The sequence below is a fragment of the Amia ocellicauda genome, chromosome 6 (assembly GCF_036373705.1).
Source record: "Amia ocellicauda isolate fAmiCal2 chromosome 6, fAmiCal2.hap1, whole genome shotgun sequence".
NCBI lineage: Eukaryota > Metazoa > Chordata > Actinopteri > Amiiformes > Amiidae > Amia > Amia ocellicauda.
This window is the reverse complement of record NC_089855.1, coordinates 10,920,638-10,945,872: the sequence shown is the minus strand read 5'-3', so window position 1 is coordinate 10,945,872 and position 25,235 is coordinate 10,920,638. Positions and strand designations below refer to the sequence as shown.

At 37.2% G+C, this 25,235-nt stretch overlaps 1 protein-coding gene across 3 annotated transcripts in view; it reads right to left on the bottom strand.

The window, feature by feature from the left end:
* Positions 1–25,235, bottom strand: part of nme7 (NME/NM23 family member 7) — a 68,457-nt gene that overhangs the window by 18,527 nt on the left and 24,695 nt on the right. For 2 of the 3 annotated variants that reach the window (XM_066706109.1, XM_066706111.1), the window contains 3 exons: positions 14,002–14,066; positions 8,906–8,974; positions 1,179–1,280 (listed from right to left, as the gene is read on the bottom strand). In XM_066706109.1, the coding sequence (XP_066562206.1) occupies positions 1,179–1,280; positions 8,906–8,974; positions 14,002–14,066 (236 nt within the window). The remainder of the gene's footprint in view (positions 1–1,178; positions 1,281–8,905; positions 8,975–14,001; positions 14,067–25,235) is intronic. The other variant, XM_066706112.1, reaches the window with a different exon arrangement.

Genomic DNA, 25,235 nt, shown 5'->3' with positions numbered 1-25,235 from the left:
ACTTACATCAACTGAACAGCATACCAGAATTGTTTTAAATATGTAAAAACCACTTCTCTGTGGTTTATAGATGCGTTTCTTGATCTACCAAATAGAGGGAAATACTCAGTCTTGATCCTAGAAACATGGACAGAGCAACAGCATTTTTATCTTTTAATACACACAAACACCATTCAGCTAAGTCAGTCATACAGTAAATATATTTCAGAAGATGCCCATTCAATCAGTACACGCTATATGGAAACTTTACGGTAGTTCATTGCAAAGTCCATTCTATTATCAGATATATTTTCTTTTTTTCTTGTACTATCCCTCTGGGTAATGAACTCTTGTCCAAGGCTAACAATATCTTAAGTGTTATCACGTGGAATTTGACACATTATCAATGTACGATATGTGCCTTGTATATTGTGCTGGGATAGGCATACATGAATAAAAAATCCAATAAAAGGGCATGGTCATGTTCCTGTTCAATTCGTATGGGCGAAATATACATTTAAAAAGCACAGGTACAGATGTACATAGGCCCAATCAAATCCGAGTTGAATGTTACGGCTTACTTAACAAGAAAGCGAACTTGAAATACAAAAACGTATATTTTGTGTCAGGAAAACATGTGTCGCTTCATCTTCTGTACTTTTCAAGCTACTGGAGAAAGTTGAAGTGTGTTGGATCAAGATCAGATTAAGAGTAATGGCGTATGATGCCTTCTGTTATTATTAATAGAGCCAGTTATATCATATCCAGCTATTTTATAAGCCTTAGTGTAAATCAGCCCTACATGTGTTATCCTTACAAATGCATCTCCCTTATTTCTCAGGGCTGATTATACTTCCTCGTTGCTCATAGCAACTTCAATCACATCTCTTCCCATGAGAAAGAATGTCAGTATATCTACAAAGGCAGCACACACTGGGTTAACATTGTGTAGACATCTAGACAACATTCAGACCTGGAAATTAATAAAACATAAATACAATGTGAGTGAGTGAAAGGCCAGGTGGTAGTATTAAAGCACTGCACCAATGGGGGAGAAGCTTTATCAGGAATCCTCACCATGCAATGCAAGTTGTGATATGTTCAGTGGTGACGGGGAAAATGCGACTAAAAGCGGGACCTATTTCACTTGGTTTGTAAGAGAAATATCTAGTGTGGAGAAGCTCCTGCTAATAACTCACAGGATCAGCCGGCCCACAGAATTCTCGAAATGTCCTCGGAGCCTCTGTTGCACAGATCTCTAATGCCATACAAGGTCCAGAGCACAGCTCGGCGACCATACTCTGTCAGGAAGCAAACAAAAGAAAACAGAGTTTTTGTCAAGTACACACAGCACAACAATAAAGAGGCCTTTTGTTTATGGAAAGCAGCCGACAGACATACACTGAGCAGCTCAGCGATGTTAAGCAGCTCAGGTTTCAGGCAGGAGAAAAAAAAAAAAAAAAAAAAAAGACAATTGCCTCCATTGTACCCTGACTTCTGAGTTTTTCTTTAAAAACACCGGCATCTTAAAGGCAATGAAACTTGCCTTTATTTTGGCAATTATCTGTGTTCATAAGGGATTGTCTCTGAGATTATGGTGGTATTTTCTGCTGCAATTAATGTTTAGGAAGAAGAGAGTCCATGTGGGTGGCTCACTGCCTTAGACAGCATAAAGTTACTCTCACGGGGGGATGGGGGTTGTGTGAAGGGGGTTGTTACGGGGAGATCCCAATGGCTGCCATAGAAACACCAACGCCATTGGCTCATTCTGCATCGTGAACCTATCAGAGTACCAGAAATTTACATGTAAGGAATACACTGCAGACGTGCAATTGAGCAAAAATAATGCACGGTAATACTATAAATGCTGGTATATACTGTGAGACAGTGAGACAGATATACCAAAAAGAAAGAAATACAAACTCTAGCTATTTATTTGTTACAGTACATATGATGGAGAAATATTAATCTTTGTAATAATAACTCAAAATTACTTCCATGATATTTACAAATATTTAAGACTCATTATTGCATTTATTTCTATTAAGGAGATTCATTTTTTTAAATTGGTATCATAAATTGGTTCAGCAGCATAATAGAAACTGTTGGTGCAATTGAGGATCAGCTCCAGCCCTGCGATGATTTGAAATAATGATTGTACATGAGTTTCATTTCCATATAGGAGAGGACAAAGACTCGCTGAGAGATGCAGAAAGTCACAGGAAATACCCACAGCAGGTAATTAGAGGAGAACACGTCTTATGTAACGGTTTAAACAAAAGGCTGTTTTGTAGAGAATGAAGTTTGGAGTAGCTGAGATGTCGTTGATGTTTCAAACACAAACTACTAGTTGGCTCTATGGAAAACAAAATGCCAATTCTTCTGTGATGTCTGACTTGTCCGGTGGATAAAGGTTTGAAGTTCTCATAACACAGTGTCACTTGGGTTCAGAATTCCCTTTGATGTTTAATACACTGATATCATTGGACTGAAGTCTTTTTCACATTTTAATACAGGACGATTACAACCTAAAGTTTAATAAACACTGTCCTCATAGGAGGAAAAACTCCCTCAGAAATGTGTCCTGATTTAACTAAAGTAAACTTTACTCCATAAACTTAAAAAAAACAAAAACAAATAAGGGTGGACATGCTTTCGATTGTAATGCCAGCTGCACCATAGAAGCTCTTACAACCCAGATTTATTTTAGTCTACTCAGGATCAAACAGCACTTTGGATACAGGCAGAAAGGTTGGGGACCGGGGAGGCAGAATTCAGTCCTTGTATTCTACAACATTGGAAAGTGAAGTTGTAATTCACAGTGAAGATAACGGGGTCCAACAACAAAGGGGTCTTTAGAAGCCCTATTCTGGACTCTGGGACTGTTAGGGGGATTTGACATCAATGGGTTGAATTACCAGGTCTCAGCATGGAAAGTAATGCTGTTAAACTACATTGATTACAAGTAAGCAATAGGTCAAACTGTCTCTGAGAATTTCCATGAAGGACTTGTGTGCTGGGAAAACCACATTAAGCATTAACTAGTACATTTGTTGTCTTATTGTCGGCATGCAATACCTTTTTGCTACAACCTCTTCCATTAATAATGCAATTTCTCCCCAAAACAGCTCTACCTGCACACCTCCTTTCTGTGCTACCAATTGTTTCTGTAATGCTGTTGGTGGATTCCAATGACTGCAAATTAATTTACTGAGAAGTGTACATAATTTCTACATCAGGTGTAATATGATCAAACAGCAATGTTGTGGAAAACAAATTTCTCATGAAGGTCAGTAGAGTTAATACTTTCCTATCAGTGAAATTACTGGAAGACCTTTGACATACAAACTTCACAGAATAATTCCTCTACACAGTGTATGAGTTTAAATCAGAAAGGAGATACAACAGGGAGTAGTTTGTCATAATGAATATACTATCAAGGAAAAAAATGCTTGTATGCATTACTTAAGATAACATCAAGTGAAATTTGCACAGGTGAGTGCTATATAGCACATTTTATGTCAGTGCTACACAACTCTGCCTTTAAACCACAGGGAAAAGCTAGGGTCCTGCATGTCACCTTGATCTCTTGAATTCAACATCCCATAACAGGGACTGTATTAATGTTGTATTGTGGGACTGGTAGTCTTCCTGGTTCACCTGCTGGTTATATAGCCTGGAGAAAATCCAAGACTTTCCATCCCAAAATTACAATATTGTTAAATATGAATTAACCTGAACATGATGAGATATAATACACTCATCCTTTGTTGAAGTTCACAAGAAATACACATCCTGGAATATTAACATGATGACCTACAGAGATGATTTGGCAGAGAAAAAGTATTGTAAAGGAATGTGAAAAAACCCCACACAGAATTGCCGAAGCAATTGAAATGTATGTGGAGAGTTAAAAAGAGCCATCTCTTATGTTAGATGTGAGGTGAACAGTTCAAACAGATGTGGGGGGCAATCTGTGTGAAAATAAAGATGTTATGTACCATTCAGTGTTTCTGGCTGCAATATTGTGGCCCCCCAGCTGCTTTAATTTGCTATTAGGCCACAGAGCAATCCCAGGAAGAACCCTGGCTCAGGAAAACAATATGATCTAATCCACATCGTTATCAGCATGTAGCTTGGCCTTGGCTCAGTCCATATTGTAGAACTCCAGCCCTCATCAGCAAAAAAGCAATACTCTACATATAATGCTACAAGATGCTCATTTATATTATAGTGTGTGAATCGAAAATACAACAAATGCAGTTTTTCTTTTTTTAAATACCCTTTTCATTTTGGGTGATAAGTTACCTGTCTGGTTCAAATAGGCTACATGAGAAATGGAAAGAATAACAATTCTGAAAAAAGTGAAGGGGAAAGTGCATTGGTAGATTAAACGTTCAATAAAAAAATAATAATAATACAGTACAGCGTATGTGCTCTGGAAAAAGTATTCTTCTGATGACAACCTCAGGCAAGTAGAGGTAATGAAGTACATTACCTGGAAGAAAAAGGTTAACCTTCATTTCTGTGGTGTGCCTATGCACCTTCACTGAAACAGCGAGTGCTGGCAGTGGGAATGCTAAATCAGAATGCGAGAGAGAGACAGAGAGATTGAAAGTCAAAATAGGGCACATGACTTCAACGTTCACTGCCACCGCTTGAGAAAATATATATGTTTATATTATATAACCCCTGAAGTGAATATTTATTCATTCAGCAAATTCCATTGCGTTCCATACATATTAAGAAAGCAATTCCAGTGTTTACTTTTCCTTGTTGTTAAAGGAAAAGTGTTAATCATTGGCATTGCATAACACATGGGGCTGCAAGCTCTAAAATAGATTACCTAATTAACAGCAGTTCAGGTGTTAACTTTCATCTGCCTTTGCCTGATTAGTTTTTTTTGCAGAAGTACAGAAGTACAAGTATCTTTTACATATGCAGATAGTGTAAAACTCCACTGAGTGCTGGCTCACCCCACCATAGCTATATAGGTGCCATGGCAACAAGACAGCACTGCCAAAGACAAATTCCAATCTAGCAGATTTGTATAAATGTATTAATTCCGCAAGATGTCCGAGCAGGTTTCCATAACACCTGCACCATGACGTATGTAAAGACAGTATGAGATTTGGCGTTATCATACTGGAAAAACAGGATTCCGCTGTTCTTTCATCACTAACTGCTGCCTGAGATAAAACATTCTACTTAGAGAAAATGGACGGTTACAGATATCCATTCTTTGGCTAGAAAAAAAAAAAAAAAAAAACAACTGTAAATAATTAGTTGGATTTGGAACAGGCGTGTGCAGGAAGACCGAAATGGAGGCAAATGGATTTTCATGGTCAAAAGTAGGATGTTATTTCGTGCTGTTATCAATTATACATTCCAACATTTTAATTACACACTTCAAGATTAAAAAAAGAAAGTACACACTGAAATCATTAAGATGTAGCATAGATACATAACTGTATTAAAGGCTTAACTAATCTGTGAGGAAAGCTGCAGTTCTTCCCTAGCAAAAAGCTGTATTTAAGAAGTTACAATTATAAAGGTGCGTTTCTGTAATACACTACTATAGCAGAACATAGCTTGCACTGACATGTTAACCATCTTGCTTATGTGTATGCTTTAAATATAAAGTGGAAAAGAAAATCGAAAGGCAGCATAAACTCGGCCTGTGACAGTCACCTTCAAAAGCAACCTGAAACCTTTCGAATAAAAACATGGTTGTATATAAAGCTGTTGTGTATGACTGTCTGTCTACGTGTAAATAGAATGTTGTTATTTTTTCATTAACTTGCTCCTTCTACAACATTTAAACTCTCCACACCTTTGAACAAGACCTAGTCAATGTAGCCATTTCTTGTTGATGAGCCCTGCTTATCCTCATCGTTGACGCTGCAATCAGTTTATCTGTTTAAAATAAAATGTCTGCATTGTGTAAGATGACAGGGATTCTCAAAGCCTTCCGAAAGCTGTGCTTTAAATAGTCTACCAGGACATGTCTGTTGTCATACAGGAGGCTATAAAATGAGTCCATTGCTTATATCCGTTTTATGTGCCCTGCTTTCTAATACTGTACTTAATTTCCCCCCATACAAAGCACAGTGTCATTGCATGCCTTGATCATGTAACGGGCATTATCTGAGAGAAACACAGTCAGATTATTAAAATTAACTTGAAATGCGTTTAAAGATTTGATACAATCATTCACAGAGTGCATATTAACTGTATTGGCTAATATTTGTCTACTTTCAGTTGGGATATATTCCATATTCCTTGGACAACAAACAATCAAAATAAAATTTGCAAAAAATAATGATCTTTTGCATCTGTAGACTCGTCAGTAACTACAGGTACAACTAGTTGTACAATTTTCGTCTTGTATAAATTAGCAATTTTGGATAGATATTCCCTTTCTAGTTGACTTGCTGTAGAAATTAGTCCCGGATTTATAACATGTTTGTTCAGAACTGCACGGAGGTTGGGATTATCTTTTTTCCCAGGGGAATATTAGCTCAATCAAATGCCTCTGTAAAAACTAAAACATCATCTTATGAGTGTTCATAACTTTCTTTCTCTTTGTTTTTACTGAAGGAGGTAGTTTAATAGTTGTCAACCTCAGTATTTCATTATCTTCTTTTTTTTCTGGTGATTAATGTCAGTCTATTGTTGACTTATACACTCACCTAAAGGATTATTAGGAACACCATACTAATACTGTGTTTGACCCCCTTTCGCCTTCAGAACTGCCTTAATTCTACGTGGCATTGATTCAACAAGGTGCTGAAAGCATTCTTTAGAAATGTTGGCCCATATTGATAGGATAGCATCTTGCAGTTGATGGAGATTTGTGGGATGCACATCCAGGGCACGAAGCTCCCATTCCACCACATCCCAAAGATGCTCTATTGGGTTGAGATCTGGTGACTGTGGGGGCCACTTTAGTACAGTGAACTCATTGTCATGTTCAAGAAACCAATTTGAAATGATTGGACCTTTGTGACATGGTGCATTATCCTGCTGGAAGTAGCCATCAGAGGATGGGTACATGGTGGTCATAAAGGGATGGACATGGTCAGAAACAATGCTCAGGTAGGCCGTGGCATGTAAACGATGCCCAATTGGCACTAAAGGACCTAAAGTGTGCCAAGAAAACATCCCCCACACCATTACACCACCACCACCAGCCTGCACAGTGGTAACAAGGCATGATGGATCCATGTTCTCATTCTGTTTACGCCAAATTCTGACTCTACCATCTGAATGTCTCAACAGAAATCGAGACTCATCAGACCAGGCAACATTTTTCCAGTCTTCAACTGTCCAATTTTGGTGAGCTTGTGCAAATTGTAGCCTCTTTTTCCTATTTGTAGTGGAGATGAGTGGTACCCGGTGGGGTCTTCTGCTGTTGTAGCCCATCCGCCTCAAGGTTGTACGTGTTGTGGCTTCACAAATGCTTTGCTGCATACCTCGGTTGTAACGAGTGGTTATTTCAGTCAAAGTTGCTCTTCTATCAGCTTGAATCAGTCGGCCCATTCTCCTCTGACCTCTAGCATCAACAAGGCATTTTCGCCCACAGGACTGCCGCATACTGGATGTTTTTCCCTTTTCACACCATTCTTTGTAAACCCTAGAAATGGTTGTGCGTGAAAATCCCAGTAACTGAGCAGATTGTGAAATACTCAGACCGGCCCGTCTGGCACCAACAACCATGCCACGCTCAAAATTGCTTAAATCACCTTTCTTTCCCATTCAGACATTCAGTTTGGAGTTCAGGAGATTGTCTTGACCAGGACCACACCCCTAAATGCATTGAAGCAACTACCATGTGATTGGTTGGTTAGATAATTGCATTAATGAGAAATTGAACAGGTGTTCCTAATAATCCTTTAGGTGAGTGTAAATTACAAGTTGTGCAAAATAAATTATAGACATAAATGTACATAATACCAGGTGGATATTGTTGCCTGGGTTAGCTAAATTAAATGCTTTTTGATTGTGATGTCTTTAACTCCATGTTTAGATCTCAATTGCCATTTATACAAATCAATTTATTTTTTATTTTTTTCTGATCAGTCAAAGCACTATGTTTTGATTTCTTAATTGTGAATTAAATTGCTATAACTGGGGGGGCTGCAGGGACATCTAGGGCATACTATTAATTAAATTAAAAAACTCAAAGAAAATGCAGAGCCCTACATATAACTCCAAAGTCATATTTTTGCACTTATGTTGTAAGTGGCCCTGGATAAGGGCGTCTGCCAAGAAATAAAAATAATAATAATAATAATAATAATAATAATAATAATAATAAAATGGAAGTTGTTAGAGTTAAGATTTGAATATTCACAGGATCATGCCAACTCACTCATTGTATGACTCTGTCAAATATAAAATATTATAACCAAACACAATTTAAACCAGGTGACTTTACCTTTGACAACTATTCCTCACTCAGCATCTACATTTACAGAGATGTCACTGTGTTGGTTTTCCAGTAGAGATGTCCAGATCACACAGTATTTAATGCAGTGAAAACTGCCTTTCATCACCAGGGGTGTTTGGCTAGGTCTTTGTAGCCCAAATGGGCTTAATTGTAATAATCAATTCAGATATGCGCTGCATGTTAACACATCTGGAAGCTCGTGTGCAAGCTTTGTGAACAGTCTAAGCCAATTTAAGTAGATTGGTAGCTTCAATAAATTGCGGGGGGAACTAAATATTGTTTTACTATTTCATGTTTGCGTATAAAGTTGTGTTATAATTGGTGGACATCTGCACTGGAGAAAATCGGCAATCTGTGGGTCTGCATTCGTACTTAACATCGAGTATGTGTTAGTTTTAAAAGAATCAACTAGAACCAAAATGCTTTTGTATTTTCAGATCAGTGCAGTCTGTATTTATTTGATTTTATACTTACAGTGTACTCTGCCACAACCCCTTTGTAAACTTCGAAGAATTCCTCAGCATTTGCTCGATCCATGTTGACCTGTAAAGAGAAATTTAAGGTGAGTAAATACTACTCTTTCACACTTACGTGATGTCAGTCCGTCTCTTCAAAACAGTGACTGAACAGTGCAGTGTTTGTACCCTCCTGACTATTTCCACAAGCTTTGAACGAGAGGTTGCTACGTCTTCATTAGAGACTCAGAATTGTAGACACTGGTGCAGTGTAGGAATAACTACCTGATGAGAATATGTACCGTAAGTTTAATATGAATCTGTCCATATTGGGTTTAAACCAAGTGTTAGAGATACGCTGCCGTGACCTCTGGACATTTAACATTGGATTGAGATGCAGCCTCATGCTTAGCTGGAATTTGCAGCACTTATCGGCCCGCTTGTCTCTTTCCATTGGACTCTGGTGTCCCAAGGCAGCAGATGCCATGACAGCACCAGTGCTGGCACTGTTGATAAGCAGAAGGGGGTTGTCTATTCAGGCAGTCTGTTGCATTCAGTGGAGTATGACTCATCTCTGCAGATATTTCTTGCTGAAACAGAGAACTCCCCTGACAGCTCCTTCAAAAGCATGTGCTTCCCTCCCTTCCTCACGCTCTCTCAAAGCATGGCCAGCAAGCGTACCATACCTGCTCCCAGTGAGATGGCATGAATATCACACGTAATTAGAGCCACAGGGAGAGGATGAAAAGGAAACAAAATGCCTCCGAATACAACATTTACGACTACGGTTTACGATGTGAAATGTGTTCTATAGAATATATACATATGCAATAATAAATAAAAGGATTTAGGAAGCCATGCTGGAAATATGACTGACTTGGGCTACAAAAATAAGTAATTGTTATACATCCATGTTATACATTTTGTGTTTCTGTGTTTTTAATGAAATATCAATTATTGAAGGATGTTTTATTATTATTATTATTAATAATAATAATAATAATAATAATAATATTATTATTATTATTAATAATATTATTATTTTTAATCTACCAGGTAAATATATCTTAATATTGCCTTTAAATTACAGGCACATCATAGACATAAAACAAAATCCTTTCAAAACAACACACAATTTACCAAAGGAAGGAACATTCAAGCTTATCTGTCCAGTGAATTCTTGAGGGGACCCAGGAACCATACCACAGTTACCCGGTAGTTTTCCTCAAATCGAGCTACCAAGATTATCTGAGGTCAGTGTGCTATCACATCTCCAGCAGGTGGAATGCCCTGCTGCACATAATAGGAGTGTAAAGTAACTACCCAGAGGCAGATAGGCCCTGATCATATTCATTGCTGAATAGTTGATCCAGTCTGCTCATATATCCCCGCGTGCGATCACAGCTTGCATTATAAATGGCATGCTGTCAAAGAATCTCCGTGGTTCTTTCCACATCTTTGTCCTGGGAAAAAAAGGATCTTAAAGAGTGCCAAACAGGGGAGTTTTTAGTGGAGACTGGTAAATCCTGTCTTATTAATGACTGGTGTGGGTTCACTCAAGACAAATGGGAGTGTCACTATTCACTGCTAAACACAAAGTAGAAACACAACATATCTAACTAAGAGTTAGCTTTAGCAGCAGGAGCGCCTCTCAGGTAACTGGTCTGAGTAATTACACAGTCGATACTTGGGCCAGATGTAGACAAAATAGGAAATCAATAGGAAAAGCTCTTGGATCATGTGACCTGAATGGCATGTGATAGCAATGACAGAGGGAATACAGGCCCACTTCAAATACTGAGGTGCATCACAGCAGTGAAACTTCCCACATTGATTTAGATGCATAGACTCCATATGATTTTTGTGTGTTTTCTTGGTATCAAACCATAGGCAAAGCCATCTGATTTAAATATAGAAGCAGTAAAATAACCAAAACAACACACACACACACACTTATATGTGTACCATATATACATAAATCTTATTAAATATATCTACAACAATGCCACATCAACAATTTGACTCTACCAAGATACTGACAAGATCAACATTTGTCAAGGAGACAATCTCTCTATAACTCTTGATGGCAGCTATTGAAGAAGTGTTCGAATAAAAAGCAGGAATAAAAAGGAAACAAGTTAAACGGAGCTTATTTGAACAATTTACAATTTGCAAAACACCTGAAGACCTATAGCTTGAATTGCATGAATTCTCACGAGAGCAAGAAAACTGGACTTAAAATGAACAAAACTAAAAGTAAAAACAAAAGTAAAAACAAAAGTCATGTTTAAAAGCTTTGTTAAATCTAAGAAAATTTAAGTAGATTAACGGATACTCAAATAAGTCAAATGTTATGTATACCTTGGACAACAAATCAGAGTGGACAGAGATATTATGGGAGAAATCAAAAGAAGAGTGAAAATGGGATGGAGTGCATTTGGAAGAAACGCTGTTAAAAGGAAATCTGCTCAGTTGCCCAAAGAGAAAAGTAGATCAATGCATACTGCCAGTGCTTACTTATGCTGTGTATGCTTGGAATAACAAGAAGAGATTGAAAAATCATCAGAACGAACAAACCAAAATATGTGACATAATTGAAAGAGAGAAAATTTAAAAATTGATATGGGCTGGAAACATTGCAAGAACAACAGAACAAAGAAGGACAAATGAAGCTATTGAATGGACACCAAGAGATGAAAAAAGATGACCACATAAAAGGTGGGAAGAAAAAATAAAAAAATTCAGGTGTGACACGGAAAAGAGAAGTTGTAGATTGAAACAATTGGAAACATCTTGTGGAAACATCTTTTTAGCCCAGCTAGTGCTAGTATTTTTAGACTCCACAGACAATTTGCATTACCACTTTCTGTACAGCAAAAATTCAAGGATCAATACCTAGCAAGAGACACATAGGTACAGAAAACAGACCAGAAATGTGTGGGACTTCTTCACTTATAGAATATTTTATGAAATTATCTGAAGTTTAATAGGAGTTTAAAGACAATTGAGCAGTTTACATTTTTTTTAAAAAAGGCTGCCAACACCTCTCCCCTGGGCTATCCAGATTGGTAAACTTAGTACTCTGACAAAGTCTAAGGGGGCTGGGTACAGCTAAACAACTGAGTTAACCTATAAAGAGCTGCTGCCTCCTTTTCCACACAGGGCATGAACAGCAGGCATGGTCACCTAGCAACAATCTTAATGAACTGGGGCTGAAGGATATAGCTGTTCATTTTACAGATAATATTTAGGAACGGGTTAGTCTCCCTTGCTGAAGCACTTTTCTAACAATCTATAGTCTTGTAGAGGTCGGCTGAATCTTCTGCACAAAACATTAAAAAGCCTTTATTGATACATTTTCTATGATCAAGTTTGGAGCTGGATGCAATACATTCCTGTACTGAACTACACTGACATTTGACAGTTCAAATGATACTTGTTATTATGAATACGATAAAAGGCAATCTGATCCTTATTCAGGATGCAATGCAGACAGAATCTCAAAATACCCCCCCCCCAAAAAAAAATACCAGTGAGGTTAAGCATTATCATCTATTAGTTGATAAACCTCTGACACTAGTAACCAAATCTACACAATTAATATTTACGATTACTTATGAATATATAAAAGAGTGGATACATAACTGTTTTTAAAGTACAGTAAAGACATCATGTTAAAATTAACCTCTCCATATGGAAGACCTAAATAATTTCTTACTGCAAAAAAAGGACATTAATTTGATATAAGAAAAGGGATACAGGATTGCTTTATCCAGACACATGATAGTGAAACACTTAAACAGTAGTGCACAAACCCTGGAAAATATTTCCCATACGTTTTTGTCTTTAACACTATCCCTTAACAATGTTTCACATATGCACTGGTTTCACCCTTCTCCAATACCAGAGACAAGATACTGAGGGTCTGTAAGCTAAGTGTATTGTAGCCCTTTAAAACCAGGGGGAAAATATCTACAGGAAACCAAACTGTTCTGTTTTGGAACCTTAAATTAGAGAACAAGAATCCAGCAGACTTTGTACAATAACACAAAGAAAAAAACATGAAACATAAAATCAATTCATTATATGTAACCAAAAAGTGCATGAAGTAACTGGTTGTCATTTCAATTCACACAAACAATGAATTATATCATATTTACCATTAAGCTATTCAACGTTTAACTTATATTCACTTACTCTGAAAGTAAGTGAAAGACACGACAAAATGAGCACAGTTTATTCTGTGTCGGCCTCTGTAAGTATCAGATTACGATGACCTTGAATTGTAAATGTTTAATAAATGCATACTACATTGACTATTTCATTGGCCAGACATGAATGACTGATTTATGAAGTTTGAGATGTTCAGGTTTGTTCGTGGTGAATTCTGCTTGCTTTACCTTGAATGAGTCGAGAGCCACAGAGTATTGTTGCAACAGGTGTTAGTGAAGGTGGAACTACAGGATTTGTAAGAAAGCAACTCTCTCTCCTGTCACAGGGTCTTTAGCACAAAAAACTCTTTATTCTTTCAGTGATGTAGTAGTTCTGACAGTAGTGGCCCTCAGTATTTCTAACTACAACACAAGCCATTTCAAGTATAGAAGTTCTCCATGTAGTGCAGTATTCTTCAGAGTACAGAGACTATTTTAAAAATCACACAACACAATGAGTTTCTATTATGTTATTAAAACGTTTCTAAGACAAATTGTCTCAGTGGGTGAAATGTGAGGTACACATTTCAGTAAAAGTATAAAAGGAATTAAATACATTTAGCCCCCACCCATTAATTAAGATATTAAGATTAAGCTGAAAGGACTTTTTTTCACCTTTGAATGAATGACATGGGAATGTCATTACTATGGATTCCTACGCACATCTTCAACAATTACAGGGATTTGCCAGGTTACATGTCTTTGCCTGTTGGATAGAGAACATTTTAATTTTTTTCAAAAATAATGAGTCCACACAAACTACACTAACCCTGGCTTTACAAGGAAATGGGTGTGACATTAATACACTGTAACTTGGATTGATTTAAAGTCTTGCGGTAGGCATTGGACAATTAAGATATCAAGAACGAGGAATGTCAAAGTGATAAAGTACAGAAGCTCCTACCATCTGCAGAGCCGAGACTTGAAATCCTGCTTCACTGATGGCATTCAGAATCTTCCCAGTCAATGCTGTGAACATAAGAAAGGAGTCAAGTGATTCTAGACAGCTGACAGATTATATCATCAAAAGCTTTTTGCTTAAGTTATCAGGCTTTTAAACTCATTTAGCGCAATCTTGCTGGGCCCCTGTCATCATTAAGTTATCAATAATATGCAAATTAGTGTTGACAAAACACAAATTTAGGGCATAGAGCACTGAAGCAATGACCTCACACTGGACCACAGGTTTAAAGTGGACAAAAGATCGTTTCCGTTTCTTACTTGTTACCCGAATCCGCAAATAGATTAACTGCTCTTTCGATTTAAATTAATTTAATTGAAACACTTTAATAAACTGTGGTTAAATCACTTTTAAGTATTTCATCATAATTCCTACACTGTGTTCCACTTGAACATTTTCACATTCTGTGCTGATATTCAGGTTTATTGGGTCGCTAACGGTGGTTCTCATTCCAGCAGGCATTCTCTGACAAAAGATTAGTCTAATTACTGCTCCTGTCCAAATCGTATTACTCATACTTCAATATTCAGGTCAATCAATGCATTTCTTCACACAGGGTGCCTTGCCAATGTCAGAAAGCTCCATACCAGGTAATATATCACCTTCTGAGTGACTTACAGACAGCCTAAATCAAAAGCTGTTGATTTAGGCTTTTTCATTACCACTTCCTCTATAACCGACAATTCAGACTGACTGGAATTAAACTAAAATAAAATGACTGCCAGCAAAGGGAAAATCATCCACAAATGAATTACTGATCACAAAATAAAGACCTTTATTATTAGGATTCCAAAGCTACAGGAGTAACTGCACATAATCCACATACCAGGGAACAGAAATGTGTCGTTGTTAGTAAGTACATAAATAAAATAAATAAATAATTTTCTCAGAGAGACGACTCGTCTTTTATTGGAACCTCTGAAGGTTTCTGTGATGGTCAGCCGAGGATACAGAGAACAGTTGCTCTACCTGGGATGAGATTTCCACTGATGACTCATTAGAGACATTTCCATGCCTCACAGTGGGCTTCAAAAGCGCTCCTGGCAGCCAAAGTACCCACAGCAAACTGGTTTCATCTGTGTCTGTAACTGTACACACTGTCTATTCTTAGCAGACTTATTTCATAGTGAATCTGTTTAAGTATTATTGAAATACAATTACAAGCCTGAACCGTACAAAACAGTACCAGTGATCAACTATGGAAAAGACACACTTCAGCACTTAAATTAAAATATTTGTAATGTGCCAGTGTGGTTTTTGATTCATGGGACGAGTATGACTATTTCCCGTCTCAAAAAGTCTATATAAAGTGCTTGATGGTTTATTTGATCAGTTATTCAGGGTTGTTTGTGTTCTTTGGTTCAGACTAGGGCGACAGCTAACAATTTCGGCTTAGATTTTCTTCTAGTATATGGATTATTTAAATGTTCATCTAAATTAAAAACTTCATTATTTATTCGTGATTTTGAGTTCAGTGATTTTTTTTATGACAACAGATTGTAAAAAAAAATAGTATTAAGGGCTGTTTGTCATCAATAATGTATGCTTAGAGCTTTCTGCTGGTATATACATTATAAATATGTTCATCTAAATTAAATTATTATTTATTTACGAATTGACTTTTTTTATGAGAACAGATTGTATCACATGTGGTTCATGTAAAAGACGATGCACAGAAAGTAAAATGTTTTATTCATATGCTGAAGGTGCGAAGTGTCCCAGTTAATGTGTCAATGCTTAACGTCTCCTTTTCACGATGTCTTGAGGGCCCTCTGAGCAATGCACAATTTCGATTGTTTCCTGTTTAAGTAAAGCAAGTGGAAACTGATGATCAAAATAAAGCAGAATTAAGATATAAATCTAGCAAAGCATGATTTGTCACACATTTGCTAAGACACTTTACTTCTTATTCACTGCTGGACACGTGGACATTGTTTACCAAGCCTGGTCAATATAAGACGCTTGTGATATTAACCAGAATCGTGCAGAACAGGGTGGTTCAGAAGCCCCAGATATTTTGTTTTCAGACATTATATAAGAGATCAAAGTGAATTATATATATTTTTGAACGAGGCAAGAATGTTTTTTTTGTTTGTTTTGTTTCTTCAGATTTCAACTCACTGGTCTGAAGCATATTTTCAAATACATTCCTTTATTTAGTCATTATCAGCCCCCAACTGTGTTCAACAGTGTATCATGAGGAATTATAATCCTTTAACCATTTTTGTCCTGCACACCTGTCCAGGCAGACAACATGCCAACCATCTTATATTTTAGTTTTTATATAATGGATTGTGAACAGGAATCTCAAGAAATTAAGTGTTTTAAATTAAGTGAATCTGAATTTCTACAGACAAACCCTTCCAAGTGTCCAATCTCTTATCAAATTACCAGGCAGTGCTACCCTGTCTGATATCCTCAGCAATTTTTAATTAGGTGAAGAGATGAACTTGTTATGTAAGCTGACCTTTTACATTTTTCCACAGGGTTTTCAGTGGGTTCTTTTACACCTTTTCCTGTTAAAATACACAATTTATGCACTGTTTAACTCAAAATTCAAAGGATCATTACCTTATTATTCTGTATTGTACACCATAAATGTATCCCTTGAAACACATAAAGAAAATAATTAAATACAGTTAGTTTCGTATTTTGAATTATGGGTTATGGTAACTAAGAATCTAGGAATAATTAACTCGCTGGGTTGCCACATATTATTATAATTGTAATCTGATAATCATAATAACTGTTGCTGTTGGCGAGTGTTGTCGATTTGAGGATTTATATTTATAGAAAGCATGACATGTATAGCATATTGCTACCAGCTACAGTTAATTCAGTAGGCTTAGTGGGACTAGTGGGACCCTTCCCTTTAACAGGAGCCTCCATTTCAGATCTCTGATCTGGCCTTCCAAGATAAAGAGCGACTGTATGTTAGTGATAAAGTAACTCTGTACTCCATCGCTAATTCCTTGTGTTCACATTACCGAAACACTGCGCAGTCTGTGGATTGTGAATTGCTATAGTGTTCGTTAACAAAAAAATCAAGTAAATAATGGCATTAATATATTTTGCATGTCATGGACATATGCTCATATTTCTAAAAAGGGAAAAGCAGTCAGCTTTTGCAACTACATTTCTGACATACCATATTAAAACAATGGCAGGAATTTTCAGCCTTTCAGTTTAAAAGGTAGTAAAAAAACTGCTTCCTTTTTTGCACATGACAACTCTTTGGATACTGAGCAGAGAACATGCTGAATTGGGAAAGTGCAGTAACTGAATTTCATTGTAAAGGCTAACTGCATTGTATTTGCATTCATTGGCTTTGCTAAATTGATTAAGTGTTAATTATGAGGAGCTACTTACATTTGAACAGGAATGCTAGAGAAATCTGAGAGTGGATCATTTTCAGTAGAAACCAAAATGGTTCAACAAGCTCCCTCAGCTATAGGTTTCATGCTGCTAATATGATGGTACCAGTTTTATACGGCCTTTACTCAAATGGTCCAAATGTCCTTGCATTGATTAAAATAATAATATCAGAGATTTAGAAGCAGAAACTCACTGTAATCGTGATGAAGAGCGGATAGTGTTAATATACATTTCAAGCCAAGATTCAATAAACACTAGTCGGCGTTTTTAATATGGCTGCTCCAAACCAACCACACTATTGAGTCTGATAATTATATAATGAGATATGACAACTTCAGGTTCAGTCAATGAGAAATTACCCAACAGGCTCAGAACGATTTGTATTTAGCTTGTTAGCATGTTTGCAACTGGTGTCTGTCACACCCTACCAACTTAACTGAAAAAGATTAGGTAGAGCTTTACATTTACATTGAGCTTTATTTTTGACTGTGATATGAACAATATATAGAAAAACAGAGAATCGGTTGTTTTTTACAAATGTGATCAAACTTGGACTTATGTAATGCTAACTAACAATTTTACGACTACAGTAAGTGTTCTTTCAACATGTTCATTTCTAAAAACAAAATGGAAAACTGTGGCACAAAGTTTGTGTCCTTGAACTGAAAAAATCATCCTGGCACAAGAAAGCAGGAATTATTTGAAATAACAGAAGAAGTCTCGGTTTGTGGGATAATACATGTATAGAAGCTTTAGCTTACAAATCCCTCTGGTTTAAATCCACTTATAAACCAGTAGGAAAGGGGGATAAGTGACAAAAGAATCTGTAGGTGTGTGTAAAATTATAACAGAAATATGTGCCCTTATTATGACCTGGATTAGTCTGAATGTGTGTTAAGCTACAAGCCAAAAACTGAAAAGCAAGGTTGTAAAAGCTAGCTGTAATTGTGCACTACATTAATACTTTTAAGTCACATTATGATGAGTAACTTCTCCAATATTGGATTTTAAGGACATTGTGATATAAAACCTAAATAATTTCTTATGTATGTATGTATGTCATTAATGTATATAACAATGTATGTAATATGCAGAACAAATGTTGCTATGGACTTACACTACACTTACAATAGCACTAAAACTATAAGATTAATAGAAATTCAAAAGAGACCTGAAGTAAAATCAGAGGTTTAATGCATCAGATTTTCATCAAAATGTAATATACCCTGCCTTTAGCCCTATACCCAAAAATAAATAACTACATAAAAAAATGCTGCGAGAAAGATTTTTCAGACTTTGAACTTCAGCACATGTGTAGTACAACCAGCCCACTCAAATGTGCAGAAGCAAATTATCTTATAGTGCAGAAACAAAGGTGTAAGTGTACACATCAAGAAGCAAGTTACCATAAAGGGAGCCGTAGTTAAATTATAAACAGTTGTTAAATTTTGCGTTCATGAAAAAAATGCAATTCCTTGTAGAAGACGTCAAAGGACTAAAACGAAAAGCCCACACTGAGAAGAGGTACTTTGGTTATCTAAGTTTTATTATAAATTGATTTTAATACAACAGATTGCAACAGATCCTTGAAGGATAACAGCTTTTGACAGATGCTGAATTTGTGATTTTTTATTTTATAATTAACATGAATTGAATAGATAGTATAACATAGTATGACAGATTGCAAATGCAACCACAGTTATCTGAGAAAGAGAATACTACCCAAAGGGGGATGGGATATTTTCATTATCAAGGGAACTTACACTGATCAGCCATAACATTATGAGCACTGACAGGTGAAGTGAATAACACTGATAATCTCGTTATCAAGGCACCTGTCAGTGGGTGGGATATATTAGGCAGCAAGTGAACATTTTGTCCTCAAAGTTGATGTGTTAGAAGCAGGAGAAATGGGCAAGTGTGAGGATCTGAGCGACTTTGACAAGGGCCAGATTGTGATGGCTAGACGACTGGGTCAGAGCATCTGCAGAACTGCAGCTCTTGTGGGGTGTTCCCGGTCTGCAGTGGTCAGTACCTATCAAAAGTGGTCCAAGGAAGGAAAAGCGATGAACCGGCGACAGGGTCATGGGCGGCCAAGACTCATTGATGCACGTGGGGAGCGAAGGCTGGCCCGTGTGATCCGATCCAACAGACGAGCTACTGTAGCTGAGATTGCTGAAAAAGTTAATGCTGGTTCTGATAGAAAGGTGTCAGAACACACAGTGCATCGCAGTTTGTTTGCGTATGGGGCTGCGTAGCCGCAGACCAGTCAGACCAGACCCCTGTCCACTCCTGAAAGTTCCTACAATTTGGGCACGTGAGCATCAGAACTGGACCACGGAGCAATGGAAGAAGCAGGCCAAAGGTGTTGACTTGGACTCCAAATTCCCCAGATCTCAATCCAATTGAGCATCTGTGGGATGTGCTGGCCAAACATGTCCGATCCATGGAGGCCGCACCTCGCAACTTACAGGACTTAAAGGATCTGCTGCTAACGTCTTGGTGCCAGATACCACAGCACACCTTCAGAGGTCTAGTGGAGTCCACGCCTCTGCGAGTCAGGGCTGTTTTGGTGGCAAAAGGGGGACCTACACAATATTAGGCAAAGAAAAAGTGAAAAAGTGCCAAGGTGGAAGCCATGCCACAAGTAGAGTGCGCCACCAGGTGCTCAGGAACTGAGATGCTCGGAGACTCATAAGCCATAGCAGTAGTGTGAACAATCCAATGGGACTGGCACTATTTGGACAGGGCCTGACCCAGTGTGTGCACACCATCAGACACAGTAGGGAAGAGGATGGAATGCCATCAACTGTCTGTTGACATGGCAAGCTCAGGCTGGGTGAACCCTGGAGACATCTCCAGCAAAGCAAGCACAAAAAGGTTGCACCAAGAGTGCGTAGAGCTTGCTCACGCGTTCAGCAGACACGTCGGAGGTGTTGTCCGTCTGAATTAGCACATGCTTGTCATGTAGGGTTGGCAAGAAGTGCTGGAGGCCTGGGACATTCCAGGACATGGACATGGAGTTCCCAATGTCTGTCCGCTGGTGAAAGGTGGGGAAGGTTCCACACTCCATCATTGCAGTGAAAGAGACAAGGACCAAAAGGTATATTTTATAGGTGTGTTTAAATTTAAGTATATGTGACACACTGTATCTAATATAATTCTGAAACATTTCAAAGGCAACAACATTTAACTAATTTTTGATTCTTTGTTAACTTTATTGGAGTCAATATTACTTAAGTTAATGTTGTGTTATGAATACAGCATTGTTGTCAAGAAAGGCAATTACTTACGCAAATCAATTTTAACATTTTATATTGTACAATACTGTACAGTGCTTGGTTTCTCCTTTTCAATGTGATTTTGGAGTCTTGCCAAAACGACATCACAACAATGCAAAACGAAGTGAATGGTCAATTACAGGGTAACATCTCCCAATAAACCAGCTTTAAAATGCTATAAAACTGTACTGTAGGCTATGCAAAAGCTCAGATTTAATACTTCATTTAAAATGTAATAAAAGTCACTGCCTATACGATTAACCAACATTCATAAACAAATCATGATAATCCTTATTAAACTTTATTGGTGGTAGGGCAGGGGTGTTTATTTATTCGGACTATTTTCGTTGCTGTAGGAGACTTGCAATATAGGTTCCAAATGAAAATAAACTTTTTTTTTTTTCTCTGCAATGTAGGTGTAAAGCACAGCTCCTTGTAATGCCATATAACAGATATTGTAAAAGACAACTGAGGACAGGAAAGAATAGGTAAACACTGATTTAAATTATTACATATTATAGTACCACATTGGTTTGGCTATTTTAATTCAATACAATAACTGTCTGAAACCAATATTAATGTTAAATGATATGCTACAAATTGTTATCATTATCATCTATCTGGTAATATTATACAACAAATTGTAGCTCCTGGTATGCATCTCCTGGTAAGAACTGTCAGTATTGATTGATTGATTCTCTGCAAATAAGCAAACATGCATTTAGACAGAACAGGTCACTCAAGGTATGCAATAAATAAAGCCCAACATTTTTATATATGCTGAACACGAACTGTAGCTATTTTTAAAATCAATTATTTCCTGGAATCTTTCCTGCATTAAAAGACATGCTAAATACATCTCAGGTCATGCTTCGGTTCTCTCTCCATTACACCTTCATCTGTCCTCTGTGTCCTCCCAGCCCAGCAGACGCAGAACTCGCTCAGCTGCACTGTGCGTCACATGGCATGCATCACTGCGTCATATTTCAACTGCAGGTACCACAGTTGCTAGGATATGGTGTTCCTGCTGCCTAGCAACAGATGTTTCTTTATTCCTGTCAGGAGTCGGATCACCCAACCCCATGCTTCTTGAGATAAAGACACCGTGATTTTCCATTGGCTTGTGACTTCAGAGAGGGAATCTGCACTCGAGCTACACGAGTTAAAGACAGACTATTTTAACAAAGGACTTTGGTCAACGTGGCCCTATGGTGGAGATTAACATACAGTGTGTTAAAACCTTTAGCTTTGTAAAGGCTTGTATTTATTGAATCTTCTTTACAAAAGAAGAATTATTTGACACAGAGTTTAAGAGCTTCTTAAAGTCCCTAGGTTAAGTTATTGCTACTTTTTATTAATTCACATGAATGACAGTGCATTTGAAAGGCAAACAAAATGCCATCTGCAGGCACTGCACAAACAGCCAACCTCTAAAGGGTAGCAGTGTGTGTTCCATTTAAAAAGGACATTAGGTTCACACATCTACCAGTAACTAAGAAGAATGACCAAAATTAGCTTGAAGCTTAAGTAATGATTACCAAGATTACAAGAAGCTTCTGATATGGGTTTGATCCAGCTTCAGGCTGCTCTGTCGACACCTTGCCCTTTCACTTACGTGAAGGTTAAACAGGCCTCTTAGACTTAAAATAAATTAAGAGGACTCCTCTACACTGCCAAATGCAAGTAGCTGACTCACAGTGACAGCAGATATTTTCAATACTAATTATTTGTTTTATTCTGTTTAAGTACTCAAAGGACTTTGTATATACAAATGTAAGTGTCATGATCATAGTTGAATCCATAATGCAAGCTATTTCAATTATATCCATGTACTAAAAATCATTCTCAGTTTGGATGATGCCAAATACATCAGAATATTAATATGCAAACTTTATCTGCATGTATCCTGTGACCATTCAATAGGCAATTGCTGCATAGGTTTTATAAGTCACCTTCTTCAGTGGCGGCTTAAAATGCACTGTGCATGATAATTCTGTGAAATTCGACCAGCTCACAAACTACTGTATAAAATGCAGAAAATTATATGAGAGTTCCACAAGGTGAAATGCTTCTGGATTTTATATACATCAAAAAGGATTTACATAACTCAAATTTCAGCAACACGACAGAAAATACAGCAGTTGCATAAGGTGAGAGAGTTGTTTCAAGGTCACTGGTGCAGAATATTCTATACAGAGAAAGTGCATCGAAGAAGCAACATCTGGCCTTTTTTCATATAACATTGTTACCTCTCAACACCCCTGACTTGCATGGGACACCCACAGATTATAGCCAGTGATTGAATGTAATTTGCATAAGACGACAACAGCTATCATTTGCAAGTCATTAAAATAAGACCTATTAAAATAAGTTCGATTTTTTTCTTTGTTTGAATTGTGATCTCTTGTGGATAGTAATTTAAGAAAAACATAAAACACTTAATAAACACTTTATATCCCGTAACACTAACCTGGTATATTTATAGCTGGTGTTTTTTTTGGTTTTTCTTTTTTTAATTATTACATTCTTATTGTTGCTCTTTCAGCAAGATTTTTGTTTGCTTATTATTTGAGGCTTTGTTTAAAACATACTGAGAGCTGGATCTAATAATTAAAATGTAATCCCAGTCACAGCCTCCTTTTGAATTATCGGCTGGCATCCTTTATTTTCAGCGCTTACAGGCATGCAAGCTATGACTTGCATGCGGGCTGTGATGTGCAGGCCCTCTGCGGAGGCTCAATGCTCAGTGAGTCATACAGGAGTTGCAGATGTCAGGCTTTTAACAATCTTCAGCTAAAATGGATTCATAAATATCTGAGACACAGACAATTTCATCCTTAACGGGTAATCATCAAAGGGCTAAATCGCTGTTCTTTATTTGGTTTCCCATGACACTCGTCCATTATATTTTTAATATATCGCATGCTATATTTAGGAAGGCAACCTAGTAAAAGAGCATCAAAGTCATTAAATGTCTCAATTCCTTTCGTTTTTTTATACTTCAGCAGAAAAATGCCCCACCACTCAGTATGAAGGAAGAATACAATAACTATACCATAATCAGCAACACTAACAGGCTTCGTTTAGACGTAGCCTTCGGGTGTGTTAGACCAGCAATACATTTTTTAATTGAAGAGAATAACATACTGATGACCCCCCACCACAAAATATATATTTGATATATTAATCCAGCAGTATCTGTTCTTTTCTATTACAGACACATGATCACCAGGCAGGAAGGAAATGTATTTCACCTTCTTAAACTGCTGATAGTCTGAAAATATGTCCTTTTAACAACCTGCTGAATTATCACCCAGGAACACCAAGCTGAAGGTGGGAAACCCAAGAATGATTTATTTCAGTTGCTAAGTATTCTACTTTTGATGTCATCATAAATAAACAAACTGATATTATAACTCCTGACAATAATACATTACAAATAGCGGTCTTTAAAATTGCTACTTGAAATATATTGTTTCTAATTTGTATATCAATTTATATGAAAAAGCTAATTAAGTTTTATCTCCAAGAGGCAGGGGGTGAGGTACAGTAATTGCCCGACTGCATTATAATTATAGTGAACAACCTGCTGCTCGTCAAAAGATGAACCCTGTGATATTCCATTAAACGGCAGGAACAAATTAAATACTGCATGTGAAGCAAGCATACAATATCTACAGAGTAAAATTAAAAACATTTGAAATGGTCATCTTAATTATGTTTGCAAATGCCCAAGACTCACTAGTTTCTCAGGTGACACTCAATGACAATTAAATTGTGCAATACAAGATTAGATTATCCTAAGAAAATGCGTTTACTGTTGCGATTGTTCACAAAAGTGGCTTTCCGACAAAAACATCACAACATTTCTATCGTTTACAGGATGTTCCAGAAATTAACAGAACAAACGGTGTTCAAAGCTGCAGTTTGAAAAAGTTCCATGAAGATCATAATCCGTTAGAAGACTGATTCATATTCTAATGCACACCACAGTGTTTCTTTAATTAGAAATTCTTTGGTAGCATCCCAAAAAGAAAGCTAAATCGTACAATGCTGAGCAGTCTTCAAAAGAAGTTCATTACAATCAAGATAAAATGCAGTTTGTATCTTATGTTCCTTCTGTGTGACATTTTGTTTATTGCTGTTGCCTCCGAGATCTTTAAACCTCCTTACGTCTAAACAAAATTATCATTGAAAGTATTTACCAACTCTGTGAATTCCAGGAGTAAATTGGAAATTGGAAATGTTCCTCTTATAATTACATAAAATGTCATCTAATAAGATGTATTCAGAGCATCAAGGTGGTTTTATAACCGCAATGACCCACCCACTGCAGCCAACAACAGCCTGGAAAGGGTTACTTATTTGTGAATAATTGTGAGATTAGGCCGTTTTTGTTTGGTCACAGCCCAGGAAGCTGGTACACAAGCAGCTAGCTACTCAGCGGCAGAATTTCAGAAAACCTAACGCAGGTCTGCTCTGGCCAGAGGATTTCGGTCATTTTACAGGTCATCAGTCAAC